Raw genomic sequence first — 25208 nt, forward strand, 5'->3', positions numbered from 1 at the left:
GATGACGTTTTCAAGACAAGGCGAGACGAGACCACAAGAGAAGTTTCTCGTATCTTGTGGGCAACACTAGTTCACCCAAGCCTTGGAAAAATGAAATGAAATGAAATTGTTCAGTCTAACGTCCAACGTTTTGCTCGTTAGATTAACCGAGGCGATGATTGAGGCACGTAAATGATGATGGATGAATTGGTGGAATGATAATGTAGGACAACATTGGAGTACACTGACAAAACCCACGGACACGATGTTGTCCACCACAAACTTACTTGACTCGGGATTGATGCAGGAACCCCCCACACAAGAGGTAAGTGCTCTACCGCTTGTTCACTCTAATTTACATTGAAAATAAATCTATTGTAAGCACTTTGAAATCTGTGAAAGCGCTTTGATTGATTATCGGGAAGATCAGAATAAGTTGAGTCGTGATAACCAAAGGGGAGACACGAGTACTTTGACAAGTTTGATCTTTAGAGATATTGGTAAGAGATTTCTTAGCCACTTTAATATATGCAAAGCAGCAAATGCTTTAATATATGCTTTTACATTTCAGTTGTTTTTTACGTCCCACAGTTATGCCGAGTGGGCTAAAGCAGAAGATGATGATGAGAAATGAATGAAATAGTGGAATGAAGAAAGTGGGAAGAAACAGGAGAACTCCAAGGAAACCTATGCACACAGTGTTTCTCCACCACGAAGCCCACTTAACACTAACAGGGATCGAACTACAGGCCCCACGTACCATAGGTGAACGATCTACCACTGAACCACGGCGGTCTTGTTTTACATTTATCAAACTGTCCTACGGTAGTTAGTAGCAACATGGCCAGCGTTTCCAAGGAGGACCACAGGTGAACAATATTTGGAGTAGGGGGACTACCGTGTAGCTCCGCTACTAGATATATTGGTATATACAGGGTGGTAGGTAACTCCACCGACAAATTTTGGGAGGTGATTCCTTATACGAAATGAAAGAAAAAATTTCTAATAAACATGGGACTAAAAACGTCTCCTTTCAGAGTTATGAACCGCCGAGAATTCACGTTTCGGAACGCTCTTCTTTAGAAACTACAGGACCGATTCCAAACAATGTTTAAGGAATTACAAAGGAACTAGTATGCACTCTATCTAAATATCCATGTTCTACCGTGGTCCGTTATCGGCGAAACAAACTGTGAAAAGGAAGTTGAGTTATAGGGATAATCCTTTAAGTACTAATGGCGCGTTCGTTTCGCCGATAACGGAGGATGGTAAAACATGGATATTTAGATAGTTCGCATACTAGTTCCTGTGTAATTGCTTAAACCGCTTGGGATAGGTCCTATAGTTTCTAAGGCAGAGCGTTTCGAAACATGACTTTTCGAATTTTCGGCGGTTCATAACTCTGAAAGGAGACGTTTTCCGACCTATGTTTATAAGAACTTTTTTCTTGCATTTCATATAAGGAATCACCTCCCAAAGTTTGTCGGTGGAGTTATGTACCTACCACCCTGTATATTTCAACTTTGCGTAATATTATAAACAAAAGTAAAATTTAAGAGTTGATCATCGTTATAAGTACGTTGTGTATTACCATGTTGGTAGTGTAGTAATAAAATGCTTGATTAATGTATGAGTATGCGCCAGTATTAGTTTTATCCTAATTGGCAACGTGGTTTCAGCACAAGATTTTTAAGTATCAGAACAACATTCGTTTTTCACGATTTAATCGAAGTCTACGCTCACCCATCAACTTAATCGATGGCATATATCGATTGGTATATGTGTTCTTTTTGGAATCCCTTTCCCCCCGTCAAATGCATTCAGCATTAATAGCTTATATTAATAAATGGTAAATGTTTAGAAGACGGGATCCAGAAGTACGTAAAATAAAATAAAATAAAAAAATGCAAAATTTACGGGAGGAATGGAAGATGCAAGTACTTAGATTTAACATAGCCTAACCAAATCTAGTAGATGTCCCGGCGTATAGATGGCCGAGTCAGCAAAAAATTATCTTGTTTTCCTAGAAATTGATGTCATTTCCTGGAATTGGGAGGCAAGTTTCGACAAGCCTTTAGTTGCTATGTTCATAGCCTTTTACGGGTAGTACAGAAGCGCGTGGGAAAATTTTGGTTTATTTGACCCCCCGTCACCCCCTACTCCTCTTTAGTTGCTATGTACATATCCTTTTACGGTTACCACAGAAGCCCGTGGGAAAATGTTGGTTTGCTGTTGCTATGCTCATAGTCTTGGACGCCTAACAGATGTAAAAAACAAGATAAAACATGCCTTTTTCGTGTTCTTGTCGTTTATTGGCTAATAATTTGAATCCCCAAACCCCCCACACCTCCTGCGAAGAGCGTAAGCGGAACGTATGTGCTTGTGTAGATCATTCTGTTAGCAGCTGTTGCAAAGGAAGAAACGTCAAAAATTTAAAGATGTCATCGTCAATGAGTTTATTAGATAAGCTTAATAAGCCATCAATGGTACCCTTTACAAAAATGCGAGATTTGGAGATTGGAGTACCATTTCGTATTGTAAACTGTGAGATAATTACAACGGTATATGGTAGGAAGGCCTGTGTGACATTTGAAGGAGGTGAAAAAGTGATTTTACCTGGACGTTGTACTGAAAAATTGGAAGCAGATAATGGTGCATTATTAACGTATTTACGAAGTGGGAATGTCTGTTTAATATATAAAGGAATGAAGATTAATGTATCTGGACGTAACATGCACGATCTTGAATTTACTGAACTGGTTTACTCATCGTAAGTGTATGGTGACATGTACAAACAAGATGAAACATGAATTTTCCTCTTCGCCCCTCCTCTTCATGCATGCGCAGTCATCTGCATGCATAGTGTCGTTATTCTGTGCTGACCAGCGACTGGAGTAACATGTCTTTGAGTACTTGTGCGTCAACTATGGATACCAAAAAAGAGTACTTGTTAAATGTTGAATATGGACTTAATTCAATGAAAACCAAATTAATTTGTATCGGTCTGGATAGTGATACATTTGAACCAGTGATTCGTGTTGGCAAAGGACTTGTGTTTGGAGTGGAGTTAAATTTGGCAGAGTGGGAGAAACTTGTACATTTAACCCCATTTGTTACGGACTATTTAAATTCTCAAGTGGAAATTACATTTATAAAATCTCTTGGTCGAAAAAACGAACTGGTGGTACGAAAACTAATGGGTGAAAAATTAGTGATGTTAGAGAAGAAAGGAACACTTCATGCTCCTCGAAACACTGTGTACTTATCTTCAAGTGATTGGCTTTATTTCTTGGAAATATTACCGTGTATTGAACATGCTGTGAAAAACAGTAAAGTTTGTAGTGTTGTGCTACGTGAATATTTTGACTTGTGTACAGATACTATTCGTAATCATGTACAATTGCAGTGTCTTACATGCAGAGGACTTGCCGGAATCCATACCTGTGTAGATGAACAGAGTATTATTAATGGTATGAACATTAGTTTTCCAAGTGTCTCTCTTGATAAGAACAGTGATGTGAACATTGATGGTGAACGATTAAAATTGGAAACGAAAGTATTTTGCAAACAAAAACTTATAGACTCAATAATGGCTGATTTATTTGATAGTGTATCGACACAGCCATGGTGGGGGGAAACCGAAACTCAACCTTCGGAGGGTATCAATGAAGTGAACGACTCTTCATAAAGAAGAAGAAAGTTAATTTGTTTTTTCATGTATACGAAACAACGTAATATCAAATGTAATAAAATATATATATAGTGGAAAGTGAAATGTTTTATTTGTGTGTGTGTTTTGTGTTCGTTTCATACACCTCAATATGATAGGATTTTAAAGTTTTTTATAAGAAAAAAATCCTAACATATTTTTTTCCTCGTATATTATAAGTGATACGTATAATAATAATAATAATGAATTCAAATTCTTGAAATGAATGTTAAAATAAAAATTAGTATTTGAAATTATTATTATTATACAACATTGTCTTAAGTATGATAGGACTTTTTTAATTTTAAAAAAAGGAACTAAAATAATTAATATTAAAATTTTAAAAAACAAAAGTCCTATCATAATAATAATAATAATATTGAATTCACATACTTGATTTAATTTACGAAAGAATAACTGATTAAGTATTTGAATTCATTATTATTATTATGTAGTTATATGAATACATCATTGAATTAAAAATCAGTTTTAGAATCTTTTTTTTTAAATTCTTTAATTCAATGACTTAAAAATATGTTTTATGATATGTGTATTTAATTACATAGCTGATCATAAAACATATTTATTTATTAGGAAACGGAGAAAATAAGAAATAAAACATTTGTTTTCAAAGAGAAAAAATAATACAAAGTGTTTATTGTTGATGAAACTATTTACACAATTAAAACGACGGTAAGTATAGTACATTTTAAAAAGAACGTTAGATTTTGTTTCCATTGTTCACGTGTTGATAACTTCACAACTGCCATATACTGTTCACTGATGATACTACTGCTGTTGATGTTGGTGATGAAACGTAGATAGAAGTCAATGTGTACATTGAAGATGATGTCCATACACACGATGACGATCTTTTACTCTCTGAAATGAAAAAAATTGAAAAACAAACTTAAAATTTATTTTATCTATAATCATGAACAAATAATAATACATACAAACACATTATAATAAAGAAGAAGAAGAAAAGGCTACCTGCAATAATATGAAAAGAAAGTAATCAAAACAAACGAAGAAGAAGAATGAAGACATGGTTACCTGTAAAAGTAAATACATCAAACGACGATCATTTTTTTCTGGAGTTGATGAGAAAGTGTAATGAAATTCATTTAAGGACTTTCCTTTAGCTTTGAAGCATAGAAAAAGATATGAATAATGTCCACATAGGGATGATTTTACACTTTGAATTTGTTTATTATTAAATGTATAAGAAGTGGAATTTCTACGTAGAAATTGAATATGATGCATTACATATGGAGGAAATCCAAATGTATCGAAGTAGTGGGCACGGCCATCAGTATGAATATATACGGAAATCCAGTGTGTGCCAAGTTTGTTCGAGGGATCTGTATTTATGATGATAGCTGCAGGTAGTGGAACATGTGCTGGTAATTCATTGGCTGCATATACGCCAACGAAATGATTGTGAAATAAAGAATTTGTTTGCAAAGCATTCAATAAATCTAGTGTAGAGGACATCATGTATAAAAATGCAGACATGTACATATATGATATGATATTTAAATAACGTACCTTTAAAAATCCATGATGATGTTCCTCTGATGATCCACTTCTAAGAGAGATTGGAATTCTCCATACACAATGCAGGAGATAGGTGCTGGTAGAGGCTTCGTAAAATGAACTTCCAGACGAACACACCCATGACGTATAAGATTCCAATGCTGCACAGCGCTGGCTTCTCCATCTTGAGTAATGTCGAAAACAAAGATAGTGTATCCTTGAGGAAAGTCAAGGCGAGGAATATTGTTGCCATGATTGGAAAAGTGAATGCCTGATCCACAGAATAAGGTATGATATGAGGAAACATAGAGGTTGTTTTCGAAAATTGGTTGTAATGGTTTTGAAGGTACAGGTTTTCCATCAATGTATAGAGAGAAGAAATTGATGTCAAAATGTTTGAAATGAAATGGATTTGAAGTTATTGTTCCTGTATAGGCATCATTTTGTGTGAACGCCACAATCACACGAGTTGGTAATACTCCCATAAATAAATTATCAATTGTTTTTGATTGAAGATCCTTTGGAATGACGAACGACTTCATTTGCACTCTTGTGAGAGGATATTTGGCTGTTGTTGATTGTAGAAGCTTGTTATGTGCTAGTTTTATTGTAGGACTAACATTAATCTTTTTAATATGTAAAGCAGCGTCTAAAATGTTCACTTTAGCCTCAACAGACGCATCACTAGCGATGAGACAAAAGTTTGGCTTTGCAGGAATTAACTTGAGACGTAATTCTACTCCTTGGATTAAAAATTTATCTTGATTAAAAATATCACAATGAAGATGTCCAAGCATGTCGAATTTTGCACTTTTTTTTGTTAATTCATAACGTTGTTGAAATCCTTTATTACCACTAGATGTTGCATCCATATGTCCAGCAGTATCTTGAAACCAGAATGCACATTGAAGATGAGTATTTTTAGCAGAATCATCATAATTTAACAGTTTTTCAATGTATGATCGATATGGATGATTATGAGATGGAAATGAAATCAGTTTGTTATTTAAATACACTTCCACTTCACTGAACATAGAATTTAAAAAGTCATTAATAGGAGCCACAGCTTTATCACTTTCACCAAATGCCGATCCATCAGGCTTAACGATTTGAGCTTCGATGTAAAGAAGAGTATGTGGTAGATCTATGTATTCATCACTTGTTCCTGGGATGACAAACTCTATAGGAGCATTATCAGCTAGTGAACTGATTGGTTTGTATGTAACGACATGATTATCCAATATACTGGTTTGCGTTGGTTTTGTAGAAAAAATATCTAGTTCACTTTTTACACACTCGCAGGATTGATGATGTAAGAAAGCCATAATGGTGATGATTTAATCAAAGATATCGTGTGATAACTTCCTCTTCTTATAAGACTGATTTTTCTTTGTTTTCTGTGTACGTTTCCTCTTGCCCTTCTTCTTCTTGCGCTTGATGATGTGTAATGGTGAAGGGTTAAAGATGGAATGATGTGTAATTCTTCTTTTCCTTCGTTGATATCCAGATCCAAGCATAGATTTCAGTTTATTTTTTGCTTTGTCTTGCAAGACGGATCTCGCTTCACCCATTCGTTGATGAAAGGATTCATTAATAGGTTGATTGTCGATGATGACATCAGTAATAACGTTTGCTCCAGATTTTAATAATTCCTTTCCTACTGTTTTAGCTCCTTGTTTTACTAGTGGCATGACAGAACGAAATAATCCTCCAAGGAAACTTCCAATACCATGTCCAACTTGATAAGGGGAGCCAACATAAACGTTTCCAGTTCCAGAAAGAGCTTGTTTTTGATAATATTGTAAATATGGATTATTCATATTTGTCGATGTTGACGCACTGGTCGAAAATGTAGTTTAACGCATACAGTTCCGAAAGTGAATGCCAGTGGAGAGCCTGTACTATCTCTTATATCTATTTTGATGTGTTCAAAATGCATCTTCTCTATAGGCACATAATGTGGAGGATTAAAAATTTCTATAACACTACTTCCAAATGTATGATTCACAGGATTCATATTTATGATACGTAATAATGGTGCTACTGTATCTCCAACAAATACAGATTGAATTATATCACAATACACATACATTGTAGATGGAAGTCCTAAACGTAAATTTGGAATGCTTTGGCCTTGTTGCATATCCTTTAAATCAACGCTTGGATCAAACCCCAACATCGCACTAACACTTGGTGATAATGCAACGTCTACATCTATGTCTTTATGAAGACGTCGTATAAAACAGGTATTACTCTCACGAGTATAAGAAATATGTAAATTTGTGAATCTGTTGTACGTATTTATTATCTTTATCAGTTCTGATATGTCAGTGTAATAACGTACAGGAATAGTTATAAATTTCCATTCATCACTTTTTGCAGGTTTGTAAAAAATTTTATTATTTTCGTCATTAATATTTAATATTGAATGAGGATAATGAATTTCAACAATAGCCACTTCCCACTTTTCATGGAATTCCATTCTTTGATGAAGTTTCGTAGTGTATGATGTTAAGGTGTTGTCAGGAAAATATTCCATAGAACTATTACTGGGAAGCGTAACGTAAAAATCTCCATCAGGTTCCATTGTACTTCTCGATCTTCTTTACGGATGATGCAGGTATCCAGGAATCGAAAGAAGAAGGATATCCTTTCCAATGAACAAGATATTCTTTTCTGCTGCCTTTTCTTCTTGTACGTATGATTTTATCTATGTAAAATGTCTTTGATAACGTCACAGGTTGTAATTCCTCTCTGTAAAATAATCCATCCAGTGGTTCCTTGTTTAAATCTTCAATTTCATAAACAGGTGGATCTCTTGGTATTATCTTCTTCACTTTAAATATTTCCCAAGTCCAATTTTGCATATATCCTTTATCAAATGTACGTTTAGTTTTACTAATTCGTACTGTATCACCAATCTTAAGATGTTTTGAGAAATTTGGATTCTTCTTCTTCTTCTTCTTTATTTTATTATCATATTGATTATGCCATACTTGTAATAGGTTATTTTGAGAAACATTTGCAGGTGACATCTTTATACTTGAATGATAACCTTCATTGTATGATTTCACAAGAAGAGGTAATACATTTAAATAATTATACGTTTGATACTTTGTAAAATACTTCCACATTTTTTCTTTTAGAGTTCTGTTAAAACGTTCTACAATACTAGCTTTTATATCAGGATTTTTAGTTGTAATATGTTTTATTTTGTTGTGCACTAAGTACTTCTGTATTGTTTTATTAGTAAACTCACTCCCTTTATCTGTTCGGAATGTAATTGGTTTTCTGTCTTTGAACACAATTTGCAATGCTTTTAAGACATCATTTGTACTTTTAGATTTTAATGGCACAGCCCATGCATATCGACTGAACACATCTATCACTGTCAGAATATAACGATATCCATCATTAAATTTATGAAGAGATTGAAGATCATTAATATCACTTTCCCACTCATCAACAATGTTATTCACTACATAGAAATCTCTTTTAAAACGACGACGTACAGGTTTGTGTAACGTATATGTTGTTTGTTGCAGTAACCATCTTCTTATACAATGTATAGGAATTTTCTTCTTTGTAGCTATCCACAATTTTTTAACAGTTGAAAATGAGGCAGGATGTGAAGGGTTGTAGTAAATCTTGCTTAACTGTTTGTTTACGGTTTCCACCTTGACCATACTGGACGTTTACAGGCACGTTTCCTTTTCCTTATAGGAGATATTACTTTTTCCTTTTCTTCTTCTTCTTCTTCTGCTTCTTCGTCGTCTTCTGGAAACGATTTCAGAGGTACTTTTTCCCTTGACGATGATGCTGTTGGTGATGCTTTAGTTCGTCGTAAAATATATGACAAACGTTTTGGATTTCCAATAAGTTCTTGAGGTGTGTTATTAGAAGATAAATAATTACAAAATTTCTCCCATCCCGGTGGATTTGTGTGTTTCCGGGGTCGCGACACATCAGAAATTAAATCTACAATGTGAGATCCTTCTAGTTTATCACCTCTGATGTAAACAGTTCCTTTATTATCCCACGTGATATTATCATCATGTTTCATTCTATGTAGTAGTAATTCAGCTCTTTTACGAAACATTTTGGGTATAGATAATAATATTTCTTCTTCTACTTCAGGCTTCTCTGATTTAGTTGACGTAATTGAAAGTGTCACAGGTTCTTCTTGTTTTCGTATTAAATGTAAATATTTTTGAAGAATATTGTTATACTGATTCCACTTTTCTTCATCACTAAGCGATGATAACTGTAAAATCTCTTGCATTTCTTCATCCAAATTAGATTCACGTTTCTCCAGGGCTGATGATGATGATGATGTTGGTGTTTGTATACGATTCAGAACTTCAGGTGGAACTAAAATCATCTTCTTTGCGTGTTCCATTGTACTAACGGAATAGTAAACTTGATAATGCACCAGTTAAAATAGGAGCTAATAATGCCGGTAGGAATCCACCCTGCTGCTGTACTAATAAATGCTTCTTCTTCTTTTGGATGGAGTTTCCTTTCTTCACAAGATATCGAAGCGTCCTCTTGTATCGCTTTAATCTTGCTTTCTGTGTCTTTGTAAGAGGTACATTCCCTTTTAATACATTATAACAACATTCACAAATACTTCGAATCACTGAAGAGTCTGCATTGGCCAGTATAGCTTTACGTAATTTAGGATTTGCTTTGCTCAGCGTACGAAGAAGATCTCCGTGTTTTACTCTTGGAGACATATTGTCAGAATGAAGAAACACAGTTTAAAACAATCATTATAAACACATCTTCTTCTTCTTCTATTTCGATGGAACATAAACGTAATGATAAATATCATCAGGAAAGATATTTGTTTGAAAACGAAGTTCATCTGGCGTATCCTGTTTTAAATCAATAAAGAAATATCCATATGGTAACTTTGTTGCGTCGTTGAAACTTTCTTGAAGAAATTTTGGATTCTCAGGAGTTAATTGATAACTCAAATGTTTAATTTGTGATTTATCTCTTGGATTTTTAAATAATACGAGATAAGAACAATTCAAACTCATATCTCTGCTTCCTTTTCCCTGATGAAATATGTTTTGTGTAATAAATAGTACACTAAGATTTCTATGATGAGAACCCTTTGTAAAGAAATCAACTATATTGCGGTTCACTTCACACATTTGATCATCAATAATAATAAGATGTGGTCCAGTTTCAGGTAAAAAGTCTTTTGTTCGAGGTAATCCTTCAATAAATTGTACTTTTGTCGAAATTTCTCTGTATGCATTTTGCCATTCTGCATAGTACCAATAAATATGACGAAACGATGTATTAACCATACGTGATAAATTGGACAGGAAACGTATTACAAAGGAAGTTTTTCCACATCCACTTGGTCCGGCAACAATACATGAAAAGGGATGTTTCCACGTCGTGTCCATGTTAAAGAGTATGATCATTCTTTCCTTATACGTATATTTATAAAGGGCCTTATTACATTTCTCTTCTTCTTTTGTTGGAAGTAGTGTAGCCATATGGAAGAGTATCATATGAATTTGGTATTCTACGTCGTTTAATATAATTTATCTTATAAATTTTTGTTTCGGGCATGCTGACGATAGTATGGTCTTTCCTGCGGCAAATTTTTTTCTCATTGGTAATTTTTACTTCAGTAGGACGAGATTCTTCCTCTTCTTCTGCATCCTCTTCATTATCTACTATCATTTTCTTCATTACATCAAAATTTAGGTGTTTTGAAGATTCATAGTTTAATGAAAAGCCTCGTATCTTGCATACTTGAAACTCCTTCTTCGTACTGGGATCAAAAATACGTAAGCTGTAATTCTTCGGGCCCGCCGATACATATTCTGAAATATAGGCTTCTTTACCATATTCGAGGACTTCATTTGTTAAATCGCCTAAAAAGTCACCAGTTGGAATTGTACTTTCACCAGGTTTTTGCGTATAAATGACGGAATCAGTATCAAAATATAATACTCTTTCTTGTAGTTGATCTAAATATTTGTACAATTCTAATCTTGCTTGTGCTGTTGTGTATGCGGCTATGACAACATTTACTGTTGGTAATGAAACAGGAACGTCATCGGTGTATTGCCAATACACATATAACATGTCATCATTTACTGGAAATATTTGATGAACATCTATATCATGAGATGATAATTTCTCATATAATTCCTTGGGTTCATTAATAATGCTGACATGACCCATGTTCTCACGTTGACCAAATTTTCCCCAAAATGAATTTAGCATTAATTTAGCTAAACTTCTAAGTGCTGGATTATGTTTAATTTTGTTCTCATCTAGACGTATTCCTTCCTTTTCATAAAATTGCTGAATGTACTTCTTCTTTAATTCATCTGTTTCACACCATGATGGCCATCCACTAGCTTCTGTTTTTGCTTTCAGGAAGGTGTTTATGTATTCTGCAAATAAGCCACCACTTTTTGTTTTTTCATCATATTGAACAACGTCATATGCCCATATTTCATGAATATCTATTATTTTGTACCCTTTTTCTAATGCCTTTCTTACTTCATCTGCTACCCATGTTCCATGTAGAACTCGGTCTTCATCGTTGTGATTACAAGGTGCTTGGTTTAATTCATCACAACATGTACGGCAGAGTGGAAACATCAATCTATCATTTGATTTATAAGGGAGGACAGGATGAAACAGTTGTTTTGGAGGCAAAATACTGAGCTTAACTAATCCTTCTACTTCTTCAATGGTGGGAATATTTGAATCTCCAGGCAGGTAGATAGTAGGATGACGAATTGGAAACTTCTTAGTCTTAGAGATAAATGGGTACAATGAAATAACATCTTTGTATTTTATGGTTTCTCCTTCAGATTCTTGTGCTTTATGATACAAACGTATGGCATTCACACGTCCTCCATAAAAAGCATCACGAGGATTTAATGGTGATTTCTTTGTATACGGATGATTACTAACATACTTCTTCATCTCTTCATTTCTTGCCAATTGTTTTTTAAATTCACAACCCCATATTTCATGCACTTCACAACCAAAATCTTTTAATTTTTGGATTTTCTTCTTTGTTGCTTCATATCGAAATTCCATGGTATCTGTAGCATTGTTATAGATGGGTTTATCTCTGTCGTTAGGGTAGCAGTAGATACAACCATGTGTGAAATCGCCTTCATACTCCCAGACGTGTATTTTTCCTGTATTGGGATCTGTCCATACACCATCTACTTTCATTGATGCTATTCGTTTTTCCTTACTACGTGCAGCATTGGTAATTTGGATGTTTCTGGTTTTTTCTTCCCAAGCTATCCATTGTACTGCTTCAACTGATTGTACATCTCTCCATCGATATCCGTTCTTTGGTATGATACCAATTGTATTTTCCTTTAAGAAATTTCTACGATACACTAAATTACATGCACTGGCAATTGTAATACATTCAAGTAAGGGATTGACATTAGTTTCAGATTCAAATGTATTCATAAAGGAAATACAGGCTTGACGTAATACCTCGACATCCTGTACACAATACTTGATGAGTTCTTCTTTCATTTTAAAGATGTCGTTTTGATGTTCGGTATACCATTGGAGAAACTTACGTCTTTCGTCTACTTTCATAGTATCTGCTCCATAATATTTAATGTCTGGAAGCGGCCCTTCATAGGTTTGGTTCTCACGTCGATTAAAGAAGTGTGGGAAATATCCTTTGCACGATTGAAGCCCAAATGCACCGCTTAATTTACTTAAGGGCATAGGAAGAAAGCTTAGTGAATCGATGAAGGTTACGTTTCCTATTTTAAGAGAGAGAATTTTTGCTCCATTCATGATTACTTCTGGAGTCCAATTCATCTTCTCAACCATGGTCTTAATGATGAAATGTGCGTCATATCCCTTTGAATTATGGGCAACACAGATTACTGATTTAATGTTTGGTCGACGTTGTTGAAGATGTTTTAGAAAATCTTCTATTACATTTTCTCCGTCAAATATATTTTCTCGCTTTCCACAAATGACACAATCATTCTTGATGTTGTTATCTTCATAACATTGGTAACATACATGTTGACTAACCAAGACATTAGGTATATGCTCATATATGTTTGCGTCCTCGTCTTCTATTTTCGTATCTTGTGTGCATTCAATATCATAAAACAGAATCATAGATTTCTTCTCCATGATGATTTTTTCATTGGCTTTTTTCGATTTTCTTCTTTCATTCACTTTCATGTAACATTCATGATTGGGTGGTACTATATCATAGCAAATGTTGCAATAAGTTTCTCCACATACGTGAGAACGTTTTTCTTTCACTACATAAATTTTCAAACACTGGACACAGCATTTCACAGTTGAACATAAAGGCTTTCCATTTTGATACGGCGCTGTCTTGTGATAGTCATAGCATGACTGACCATAAAATTCTCGATTACAATCATTGCATGTAATATGGGTTTCTTTAAAATCACATGGTGGCTTCTGATGACAACGAAAACATACAGCTGTACAATGTTTCAAATGTTCATGCTTTTTTTCATATTTCTTATGACAGCTTTCGCAATAAAAATTACAGCTAAAACATGCTGTCAAGCTTTCAATAACGTTGTAGTGGTTATCTATAAACAGTAAATTTAAAGGTGTTCTCTCGTTATCACTTGGTGGTGCTTCAAACATAACATCACTTCCTGAAAAGTCCCTATACACTGTGATTTTGTAATCCTTTAAATATTCCTGAAATTTACGAATTTCAGGAATTCCACCACCATTACTAAGATCTACATCGGCAGCTTCACACAGTTCTTCTGCTTCTTTTTCTATGATATATTTACTTTGATTTTTTACATATCTATTATATTCAGTTTGATTTCTTGCCTTGTATTTTTTCAGTCCCATGGCAACGACGATTGCATGTGCTAAACATCTTGTGCCTTTATTTTTAATTGTGATAATACCACGTTTTGCCTTTACATATTCTTCAGTATTCATAACATGTTGTTTCAAAGGACCTTGTCCTCTTGGCATACGTACATGATGAAAATTCACGATGCAATCTTCATTTATAAGAAAAGCCGCATTACTTTGCAGTACTTTCTCATAACTTATCCATAGAACTTCTGCTGAAAGATTTCTTGCTTCTCTGAATGATAACCAAAATGGACGATGTCCTTCTCTCTCGTTTGTGATTGTTATTCCTACGTAATCATGCTGGTCCACATTACGTAGTAAATAATCTATTAGTCCCCGTAGACTTGCTTCAATTGCCGTAAAAGGGTTTTCATCTGCACGCACGGGGGCTAGACGAAATCGTAGCATTCTACCCTCCATATTGTATCTTCTGTATTGTCTTCTTCGTTCTTCTATTATATAAAATCTATTGTGTCCATCATTACGGATGTTATTTCCGAATCCTACTTGTATATTTGAATTTCGTTGTGCTTGAAATACGACTAGCAATTCGTCCATTCTTTTTTCTATGTCGTCTAAATCGACTTCCATTTCTTCGTGTTCTGTACTAGCCTCTGCTAATATTTCCATAATTGAGGGATATATTACTTCTTCTTCTTCTTTTCTGGGCTCGGGAAACAAATTGTTAATCCAATTTTCTAGTTCATTCTTGTAAAACTTATCATCTTCTTCTTCTATCTTCATCTCTTCCTTATTGTAATCCTCTCCTATTATTTGGGAAAACGTGAGATTTAGCAGCTCTTCTTCATTTCTCCTTTCTTCGACGTCTTCTTCTGTTCCTTCTTGTAACCACTTTATAATTTCTTTAATACGGCCTGATGCTTCTTCTGTTATCGTTCTATTGCTAGCACTGTTCAATAATTGTAATAGTTCTTCTTCATCATATTCTTCTTTTTCTACTGGAATTTGAATTTCATTAGTTTCTCTTTCTTCTTCTTCTTCTTCTTTTGTTGTTGCTTCTTCTATTCTTTCTTCTATTTTCATTTGTTCTTCTCCGTCTTCTTCTTCTTGCATTTTTTCATGATGATCTATTTCCATTTCTTCTTCTTCTTGCATTTCTTCTTCTTCTTCTTCTTCTATCCCGATTATGGCATTTATTTCACTTAAAAGAACTTGCGTTTCGTTATTTACACCCATTACCTCTTCTTCTTCTTCTTCAATGTCATTAATGAAGACCGTAATCTCCTTCAGTAAATCTTGCGTACTCTCTTTTGCCATTTTTCTTCCTCAGATGTATATATACGTAATGCAATATGTGTAAACGGTATATGAATATGATATATAATAGGATATATAAATCTTATTTAAATGGAATATATATATATATATGTATATAAATATTTTGATAGGATATATAAGCGTTTAAAAGAATATACGAGTAAGTAAAATGTGATATATAAGTAATTAAAAAGGAATAATAATAATAATATCAACGGGAATAGGGAAAAGGATTACACTTATCTTTATTTGTATGCAACCTAAAATAAAAAAGAAATGAATTTTGTTACTTATAAATCAATATATATTAGATATATAAATATATACTATATAAGACAGAACTTTATGATGTCAATGAAATAATCTCTCATCATACCTTTTAAATATTTTAACTTTTCTTCCTATTCCACGGGATGAGGAGTGAAACAAATGTATGCTCACAATCTCTTTCAAATGTATTGACTAATAAAGATATGTAGATTACACGGCCTTTTATACTTATTCTGTTTTAGAATTTTATCGTTAATTTTAGTGAACGCGAAATCCGTATTTCCTCCTCCTCCTCTCTACACGTCTTTCTTTTATACTGTCATTAATTTTAGCGACCACAAATTCAATGCTATCTTCTTTACAACTTAACGAAAAGATGCTATTGACTTTCCCCGGAAAACCGTTCCTACATGTGTCTTACTTGTCTTATTCATATGCTCCCCCTTAACGTGTGAATGAGGGAGGGAAGACATTTTAAACTAAAAGATTTCATCTCTTTTTCTTACGTGATACAGCGTTCATCTTTAGTGCACGGGAAGTCACAGATTGGAATCCTGTCACGATATGGAATCAACACTAGGAAAACTATGGAATCGATACTAATATTGTTTATTTTATATTATTTTTACGTGTAAGAATACCACCCCCGGGAGCCCGCAACTTTTTACCCCTTAGATGTCATGTTACTGATTTCAAAGTGTCTTTATTGAATACATCACCTTCGAAAACTATAGAATCGATACTAATACTGTTTATTTTAAATTATTTTACGTGTATGACTATTACCCCCGTGAGCTCACCACTTTTTTACCCCTTAGATGTCATGTTACTATTTTCAAAGTGTCTTTATTGAATACAACACCTTCGAAAACTATGGAATCGGTACTAATATTGTTTATTTTAAAATATTTTACGTGTATGAATATTACCCCCCAGGGAGCCCCTCGACAAGTGAACTTTATGTTAGATAATATTATTACATGAGTACTGTACTTTGATCTAAGGGGATTCGGTGAATCAATGGTAAAGCGTTCACTTGTGATGCGATAGGGGACCTTGGTGATTTAGTGTCCACGTCTCATATAGCCTCGCTGCTGAAAGGGACGCTATGACAATATAGATGAAAGTAATTTTACAAGTACTAGGGGACTCGGTGAATCAATGGTAAAGCGTTCACTTGTGATGCGATAGGGGGCCTTGGTGATTTAGTGTCCACGTTTCATATAGCCTCACTGCTGAAAGGGACGCTATGACAATATAGATGAAAGTATTTTACAAGTACTTATTGTCTTTTCGAGTGCAAAATAATACGCGTTCAATACTACACAGAGGCTTGTAGTGTTTGAGTCCCGTCGCCCAAAGCTTGGACCTCTCCCAACAAAAAATTTCTTAATGCACGCCTGTGTACATAGCTAGTATACGAATTCTATGACGGGATTCTGAGCATTTTAGAAGAAATTGATGATAATAATAGGGAATATTTTAACTACTTTCGTCCTTTTAAAGTAATATCACATACAGCTTAGACTATAATATGGAGAAAACTGTATAAAGTTCAACTTCCTAGATCAACTTAAAGAAATGGAGAAATGTTCTCTTATTTGAGAATAGACAATTGTTTTAACTTGAAGATTTGTGCCCCATGTTGAAATCGTGGGGTACTGTGGATCAGTGGTAAAGCGTTCACCTCCGGTGATTGGGGTCCCTGGTTCGATCCTAACTTTTAGCCGTGTGAACTTTGTGGTGCATATAGCCTCGTTGCTGAACGGAACGTTAAACTCAAAAATCAATCAACATCATGTGTACATAGGTAACGTCATCCGAAATGAATAAGCAACACTAGTTTTGTCAAGTATTAGATCTCAAACACTGTTTTAATATTACCTAAAACACACACACACATACATATTTTCGCTTCGTGTTGTCTGAAACCATGACCTAAGATAATGTTGACGCAACAGCTGGAGAACAACATTGAAATACAAAACATGTTCTGTTATCTTATTTTTCTGCTCTTTGCAAGTAGACATTGGAGATACAGAAACTCTCTCAGTTCGTTGACTTATGTATGTGTATTTAACGTTAGATTTCACTCTTATTAACATTAGAAAATTATGAAATTAACTTCAGTGACTCAGTGGTAGAGTGTTTACCTCCGGTGCATGAGGTCCCGTGTTCAAATCACATGTCTTTTTTCTATATACTTGTCATTAATTTTAGTGACCACAAATCCCCTGCTTCCTTTACAACTTAACGAAAAGATGCTATTGACTGTCCCCGGAAAACCGACCTTATCATTTCATTTTTACGTTCCAGAGGGCACGGTGGACTCAGTGGTAGAGCGTTCACTTCAAGTGCTTGGGTCCCTGATTCGATCCCAGTTCGTGCCCTATGAACTTTGTGGTGGACAAACATCATATGCGTGGATTTCCCTTCGGAGTTCACCAGTTTCCTTCCACTTTCTTCATTACATCATTTCATTCATTTTTTCATTATCACCTCTCCTTCATTAGCCTAGTAGACGTAACCGTAGGACGTAAAACTCTGTGGACAAACACCGTGTACGTGAATTTAATGCAACATTTCATTCATTCATTTCTCATTACCATCGTCCCGGCTGGAGCTCATGTGATTCGGATTCCACGTTAATCAGTAGGTCCACGTCTCATATAGCCTCGCTGCTGAAAGGGGCGCTAAACTAAAATCAACTCAACTCATCAACTCATCATCACCGCCTGCATTAGCATAGCCGACATAACTGTAAGACGTAAAACTTAGTGGTTCAGATTCCACGTTAATCAGTAGGTCCACGTCTCATATAGCCTCGCTGATGAAAGGGACGCTGAACTAAAATCAACTCAACTCATTACCATCGCCTCCATTAGCATAGCCGACATAGAAAGACAGACAGACCTTGTTGGCTTTATTGTTGGACGTAAAACTCTTCATTGTTTAAAAGATTTCATTTACAGACAGAAAGACAGACGTATACATCATATTATCAAAATTAAAATACCAAGTCTACAGACACTTCTTGCGTCAATTGCAATGCGAACCAGAAAACATTCTTATCATTTTTCTCAGAACCATCATAGAAGTTCACTTGAAAGAGACTAGCAAAACAGACATTCACATATATGTCGTCAACTGCTATCTAATTGCAATGTGCGTCAGAAAACATTCAAGAATTTCATCTTATCTTTTTTTCTCAGAAATCAACGTTCAGTATAATACAAACTAGCTTTCTCTATCGAGCACGGAAACGCGAAGTAAATACATTGTCTGAAGTACATTTATAGTTAAATGAAAACCTAACATATTGTTTTATTCTTTCAGGAATAATCATAGACCGTAATATTTTTAATAATATATTTTTTTACTTACCTATTTTAATAAAATCGTCTGATGATAACACTTATTCTCAGCTTTAGGCATCCAACGGATCAACCACGTACAAAGACACACACACTCACTCACTATTACAAATATGAAGTGAAAGTTTTTACGTGGAAGAGGATCGACACACACACTTTACTCTTCTAACTCTGAATCACAAATGTTCTCTGTATACACACACACACACACACACACACACACACACACACACACACACACACACACACACACACACGTGTTTGTCTTAGAGAAACATGTTTCAACAAGTTCGATCATGCCGACCATAATCGAAAACATATGTCGTTACGATTTCAATACAAAAGATAATATCTTTCACATCAAGACTTGAGAAAGTCATGTTTCATTTTGTTTACACAGGTATCTATATGGGACTGTATTTCAATTCTAAATTTCGTTAACGTAGTTTTTTCTGCTATGGGAATATATTATATTGCAATTTCTCGTCACGACTTAGCAGCAAATTCATTTGGCATAATCTGATCTTTAATTTCTCTACATAAGTGATTTTAATTACTTGTCATAACAGACATCATGTGAATATTCATATAACACATTTCACATTCTACAATATGATATGCTATGAGAAGCTACCGTTATTAGAATCCATTCGCAGGGGTCTGGGGGAGGAGTGTATAGGTATGTGTTTCGTTATGGGGCTCATATATGGTTTCTTTTCTCATGTCTTTAAAAAAATTGTGAAATACAATATTTACCTTAGCAACTAAGTCAATTTCGTGAGAAGCTTTGATCATTTGAATATCACGGCTTCTACAGACACTTTGTGGGAATAGGACCAAGGGTCTAATCAACACGATTTTGCATGGGTATGTGTTTCGTTCTGAGACTCATATAATGTGTCTCATCTCACGCTTTAAAAAAATCATGACATATAATATTTACCTTAGCAACTAAGACCAATTTCATACAATCTCCTGAGAAGCTTCGATCATTTGAATATCATGCTTTCAGTTCATATTCTCCAGACATCTCGTGGGAATAGGACCAAGGGGCTTAATCGCTTATGCTCTTTGGCTTTCCATGAGGAGTAGGGGGTGACGGGGGGTCAAATAAACCAAAATTTTCCCACGCGCTTCTGTACTACCCGTAAAAGGCTATGAACATAGCAACTAAAGGCTTGTCGAAACTTGCCTCCCAATTCCAGGAAATGACATCAATTTCTAGGAAAACAAGATAATTTTTTGCTGACTCGGCCATCTATACGCCGGGACATCTACTAATCTAACCTAAAGTAAACTAACCTAACTTACCTAATATTAATAGAAATAATCGAAATTCCATCATTTTTTTTCGAAAATTACGCTGGACTCCTACATTAATATAATCTAATATAAAGTAACTTAACCAAAACTAACCTAATATGAACAAAAGCTATTGAATTTGTAACACTTTTTAGAAAAAATAACTGGACCCCTTCTGCTAAACATTGTCCTAATAAATTACTATCATACTGAGGTCTGATCAAAAAGTATGATTAAAGTAGTTGCCATCTATCGATGTTGTATTAATTTCAACTAGTAATTCCGGCAGCCTAAACCTTTGGTACACTCAGGGTCAAGCTTGAACAAGTTCTGACAGTGTTGCCAATTTGGGGGAAAAGTAGCTAAATCTAGGAGATTCGCCATCCAGGATAGCGACAAAAATTAATTTTTCCGATTAGCGACTTTTTTGGTGATTTTGGAATGACGATTTGGCGACTTACAAATCTAGCGACTTTTGTGCTGCAAGTAATTTGTCCTAAAAACAAGTACTATTAGCTCGAATCAGTTCAGATTTATATGTCTTGTTCCTTTTGCTTATTTGAATCAGTGCAGGTTTCGACGAGCTGGGAAAGTACACAACATTTATCTGGGAAAATACACAACATTTATCTCTATATTCCCAATTTGATTGCTGTTATTTCTTACCTTCTACCGGGACCAACTCTAGCTTTTAATAACCTTTAGTTTACAGAGCTTCCGTTTAGAGGCACAAATAATACATTACCGATAGCAAACTGATTATCTGTAGAAGCGTGAATAGAAGTGAAGTAAGATTTTTTCTAGACCTTTAATAATTTTTTTCGTTATTCTAAACTCACTTTTGATTTCGTTGAAGCAAAATTGATCATAAAGTTAAAAATATTTAAAAGTGAAATTATTGTTAGTTATATATGAGTCTTTCATATACGTTCTTGCAGATAGTACTATAGCTTGAATTGATCACATATCTTTTATATATATGAAAGGCAAAATTCCACGAAAAATATTTTAGCGACTTTTCACTCAAAATTGGAGTCATTTCATCTCCTATTTAGCGACTTTTTGTAACAACTTGTTGGCAACACTGAGTTGTGACATGTTAGTTGGCGTCCGGAGACATAAGAATGAGGACGTGTTAAGGCTGTCTGTCGCGCGCCAACATTAAGTTTTATTCTAAGCTGCAAAGAAAGTAACAAAGAAGCTCACGAAATGTCAAAATCAGCGTATGGCGATGAAGCGGCAGCATTGAAGACTGTTTACAAGCGATTCAAAAGTGGCAAGGAGTTGGTTGGAAACGAGCAACATTCGGGACGTCCATTAACCTCTAAAAAAGAAGAAAACCTCCGTACAAATAGGAGGAAAAAAAAACAACTATTCCACTGTTTGTTCAAACAGGCGAATAACTATTCGAGAGATTTCCAAAGAAGCAAACATCTTGTATGGGTCCATGGAAAGCATTTTAACCACCGATGAAATGATCAAATGGTTTCCTTTTTCACCACGAAAACGCGCCGTATCACATCTTGCTTTTAACCCTTGAGTTTTTGAAAGAAAAAAAAATATATTCCTGTTTGTCCACATTCGCTGTGCTCTCCAGATATACATAGCATCATGCGACTTCTTGCTCTTCCCAAAAATTAAAACAGTGCTTAAAGGAACCATTTGTGACATTGTGAAGGCCATGTCAAAGCAATTCCAGCAGTGCTTCCAGTCATGAATTCAACATTGGGATAAGTGCATTGCTAGTCAAAGACAGTATTTTGAAGGAGATTAAAACAAATTCCATGTAAGCAAGGCGCCGATCCTGGGGGACCCGGGCCTCCTCAAAGCTCATGTGGCCCTCTAGTATATTTATGAATATACAATATTTGACATAATTTGAATGCAATTTGTGTTAACATCCTCATATATATATATATATATCTTCTGCGTCTGAGTGGCCCCTCCCAAATTTAGAGAGAAATCGGCGCCCTTGCATGTAAGCTTATTAGTTTGTTTCTAATAAAATTATTCACTGTAATTTTTGATCACACCTCGTATGATAATTCTTTGTGCAGCTGTTTGCTTTGGTACTTCCATTATTTGTAAGCACTGCAGTTGCTGGCTGTGAAATATTTCACAGAGTCATGCATAAAACAACAAAAGATGGTTTTCTTCCTCTTTCTCTTTTTTCTAAAAAGGAAAGATTTATGTTGTGGAATTTCTTTGTTAATTTTTTTTCTGTTGTTTGCACTGCATGCTGCGTTTCATGCTTGTTATCATCCAGACAGCTTTCACATACAAAATGAGGCAACCTGTTCATAATTGAATAGAACATAAAAGTTATCTTTAAAAAATGACGTCTTTATATCTTAAAATGCAAGAAGGAGCTATTTATTTTGTTGTCATGTTTACCTGCAGTTACTCTGTATTCAGAAGTCAAGGTCGGTTCAAATTTAGCCTTGACTTATTTTTGGGTTTTCTAAAATTCTGAATCTTTCGCACGTGCCACAATACCACTGCAGATTGTAGTCAGGTAGGATGAGGAGGGAATCTATCTACCCAATATCATTTACGTAAAGCCATCTGCAGAGGAAAAGCAGATATAAATAATAAGCGTTTAAAAGTTGGGAAAAAGTAGAAAATAATTGAAAAGCCCTAAAAAGCAAAAAGAACAAGAAAAAGCTCTACAAAAAAATACTATTATAAATAAAATGTTTGAAGTCTGTGCTAAGCTAAGTAAATCATTGTCTAATTTTATTACGAATTAATTTGTTTCCCTAGACATAAACTTAAAATAGTCATGTGTAACTTATTAGGAATTAATTTGTTTTCCTAGACATAAACTTAAAATAGCCATGTGTAACTTATTAGGAATTAATTTGTTTTCCTAGACATAGACTTAAAATAGCCATGTGTAACTTATTAGGAATTAATTTGTTTTCCTAGACATAGAGTTAAAATAGCCATGTGTAACTTATTAGGAATTAATTTGTTTTCCTAGACATAAACTTAAAATAGTCATGTGTAACTTATTAGGAATTAATTTGTTTTCCTAGACATAAACTTAAACTAGCCATGTGTAACTTATTAGGAATTAGTTTTCCTAGACATAGACTTAAAATAGCCATGTGTAACTTATAAGGAATTAATTTGTTTTCCTAGACATAGACTTAAAATAGTCATGTGTAACTTATTAGGAATTAATTTGTTTTCCTAGACATAGACTTAAAATAGCCATGTGTAACTTATTAGGAATTAATTTGTTTTCCTAGACATAGACTTAAAATAGCCATGTGTATCTTATTAGGAATTAATTTGTTTTCCTAGACATAAACTTAAAATAGCCATGTGTAACTTATTAGGAATTAATTTGTTTTCCTAGACATAGACTTAAAATAGCCATGTGTAACTTATTAGGAATTAATTAGTTTTCCTAGACATAGACTTAAAATAGTCATGTGTAACTTATTAGGAATTAATTAGTTTTCCTAGACATAGACTTAAAATAGCCATGTGTAACTTATTAGGAATTAATTTGATTTCCTAGACATAGACTTAAAATAGCTATGTGCAACAGCAGGCTACAGGCCACTGAACCCTTTCATGAGGCTCACCTGACCCCTAATTGAAAATATACTTTTTACATAATCTTAAAATGAATTGAAATTATTCCCTGCAATATTTACTGATGTCCATCTTGAAAAATGTCAACCGCGTTGGAATATCCAGTGAACCACGGAATACAGAGAGACTAGTTCAGAATATTACGAATTAAATTCCGGATTAAAATGATAAATAAATAAATTTTTGTGCTTTTCTTTAGTAAATAAATATTTTGGTTACCGTAATACCATTTTTTGTTTTTCTGTCATGTTATATATGATGAAGGAGTTTTTTCATTAAATATGGTCTTTCCATTGTTAACTACCCATTCCAGAGAGTAATACTCCCAGAAGTAGCCTAACGTTTTTACGCGCTATACCCTAGTCAGCTGTTTTACGCGCTACCCTAGCAAGCTGTTTTAAGATGATCACAAAATTTGTCATGGGGTCAAGGTGGAACAAAACGAACCCTGAGGAACTTCTAACCTGTTCCTACTACTATTCCTACTCCTGCTCCTACTACTATTACTACTAGTACTATTACTGCTCCTACTGTTACTACTTATCTGCACAAAAGCAAGTAAATAACTTTTTTAGTATTATTTTAGTATTATCTTATTTTAATGAAAAATGTGTTATAAACATTTAAAGAAATGAAAAACTTCCTTTCGGCCGGGTTTGAACCAACGACCAAAGCGAATTGCATTACTAGCACGCTCTGCCACGAGGAACGACGGGAGTGGCAAGCATTTGATTTCTGAAAAAAGGAAGGATAACGCCAACCAATCAGAATTGTTTATTTACTTCCTACTTCCGGGAGTATTACTTCCTTGAGGAGTCTAGATTGGTATGAAAATGTTATACATTGCCTCCTATGGCCTTCTGTGATTGGTCCACCACCGTTCCAATTTGCAAATACCTGACTTGGATATATCCAGCATTTTTGATTATCCTTCTTTTGTTTGAAAGAGTATTCTTTTCTAGTGGTCCCATGTAAATAAACTTCATCTAATGCTTGTCTTCGGAGGCACACTATGAAACTCCTCAGGGTCTGACAGTGTCAATACCGTAATTATGTGCGTGTTAATCAATAGTTGCATGACACAAAACAAAATCTAGTGACAATGAGGGGCAAATAGGCCCACCGGGATACCGGGAAAATTCCGGTAGGCCCCCGCCAATATTCAGTCAATGAGGCCCAGTGGTGGAATCATATTGTACTTAATTTCCATGTTACAGAGCTTTTAAAATATTTTAATATTTAAAAATATTTTCTGG

General features: G+C 34.6%; 1 protein-coding gene across 1 annotated transcript; it reads right to left on the reverse strand.

Annotated features, from left to right (window-relative positions):
* Positions 1-4347: 4347 nt before the first annotated feature.
* Positions 4348-7026, reverse strand: LOC145683577 (uncharacterized protein F54H12.2-like). The gene is made up of 2 exons (XM_081754923.1): positions 5240-7026; positions 4348-4570 (listed from the first exon to the last, which is right to left on the reverse strand). The coding sequence occupies exon 1, from the start codon at positions 6550-6552 to the stop codon at positions 5242-5244; it is 1311 nt and encodes a 436-aa protein (XP_081611049.1). The 5' UTR covers positions 6553-7026; the 3' UTR covers positions 4348-4570; positions 5240-5241.
* Between the last annotated feature and the right edge of the window lie 18182 nt (positions 7027-25208).

The sequence above is a fragment of the Thermobia domestica genome, chromosome 4 (assembly GCF_964235325.1).
Source record: "Thermobia domestica chromosome 4, izTheDome1.hap1.1, whole genome shotgun sequence".
NCBI lineage: Eukaryota > Metazoa > Arthropoda > Insecta > Zygentoma > Lepismatidae > Thermobia > Thermobia domestica.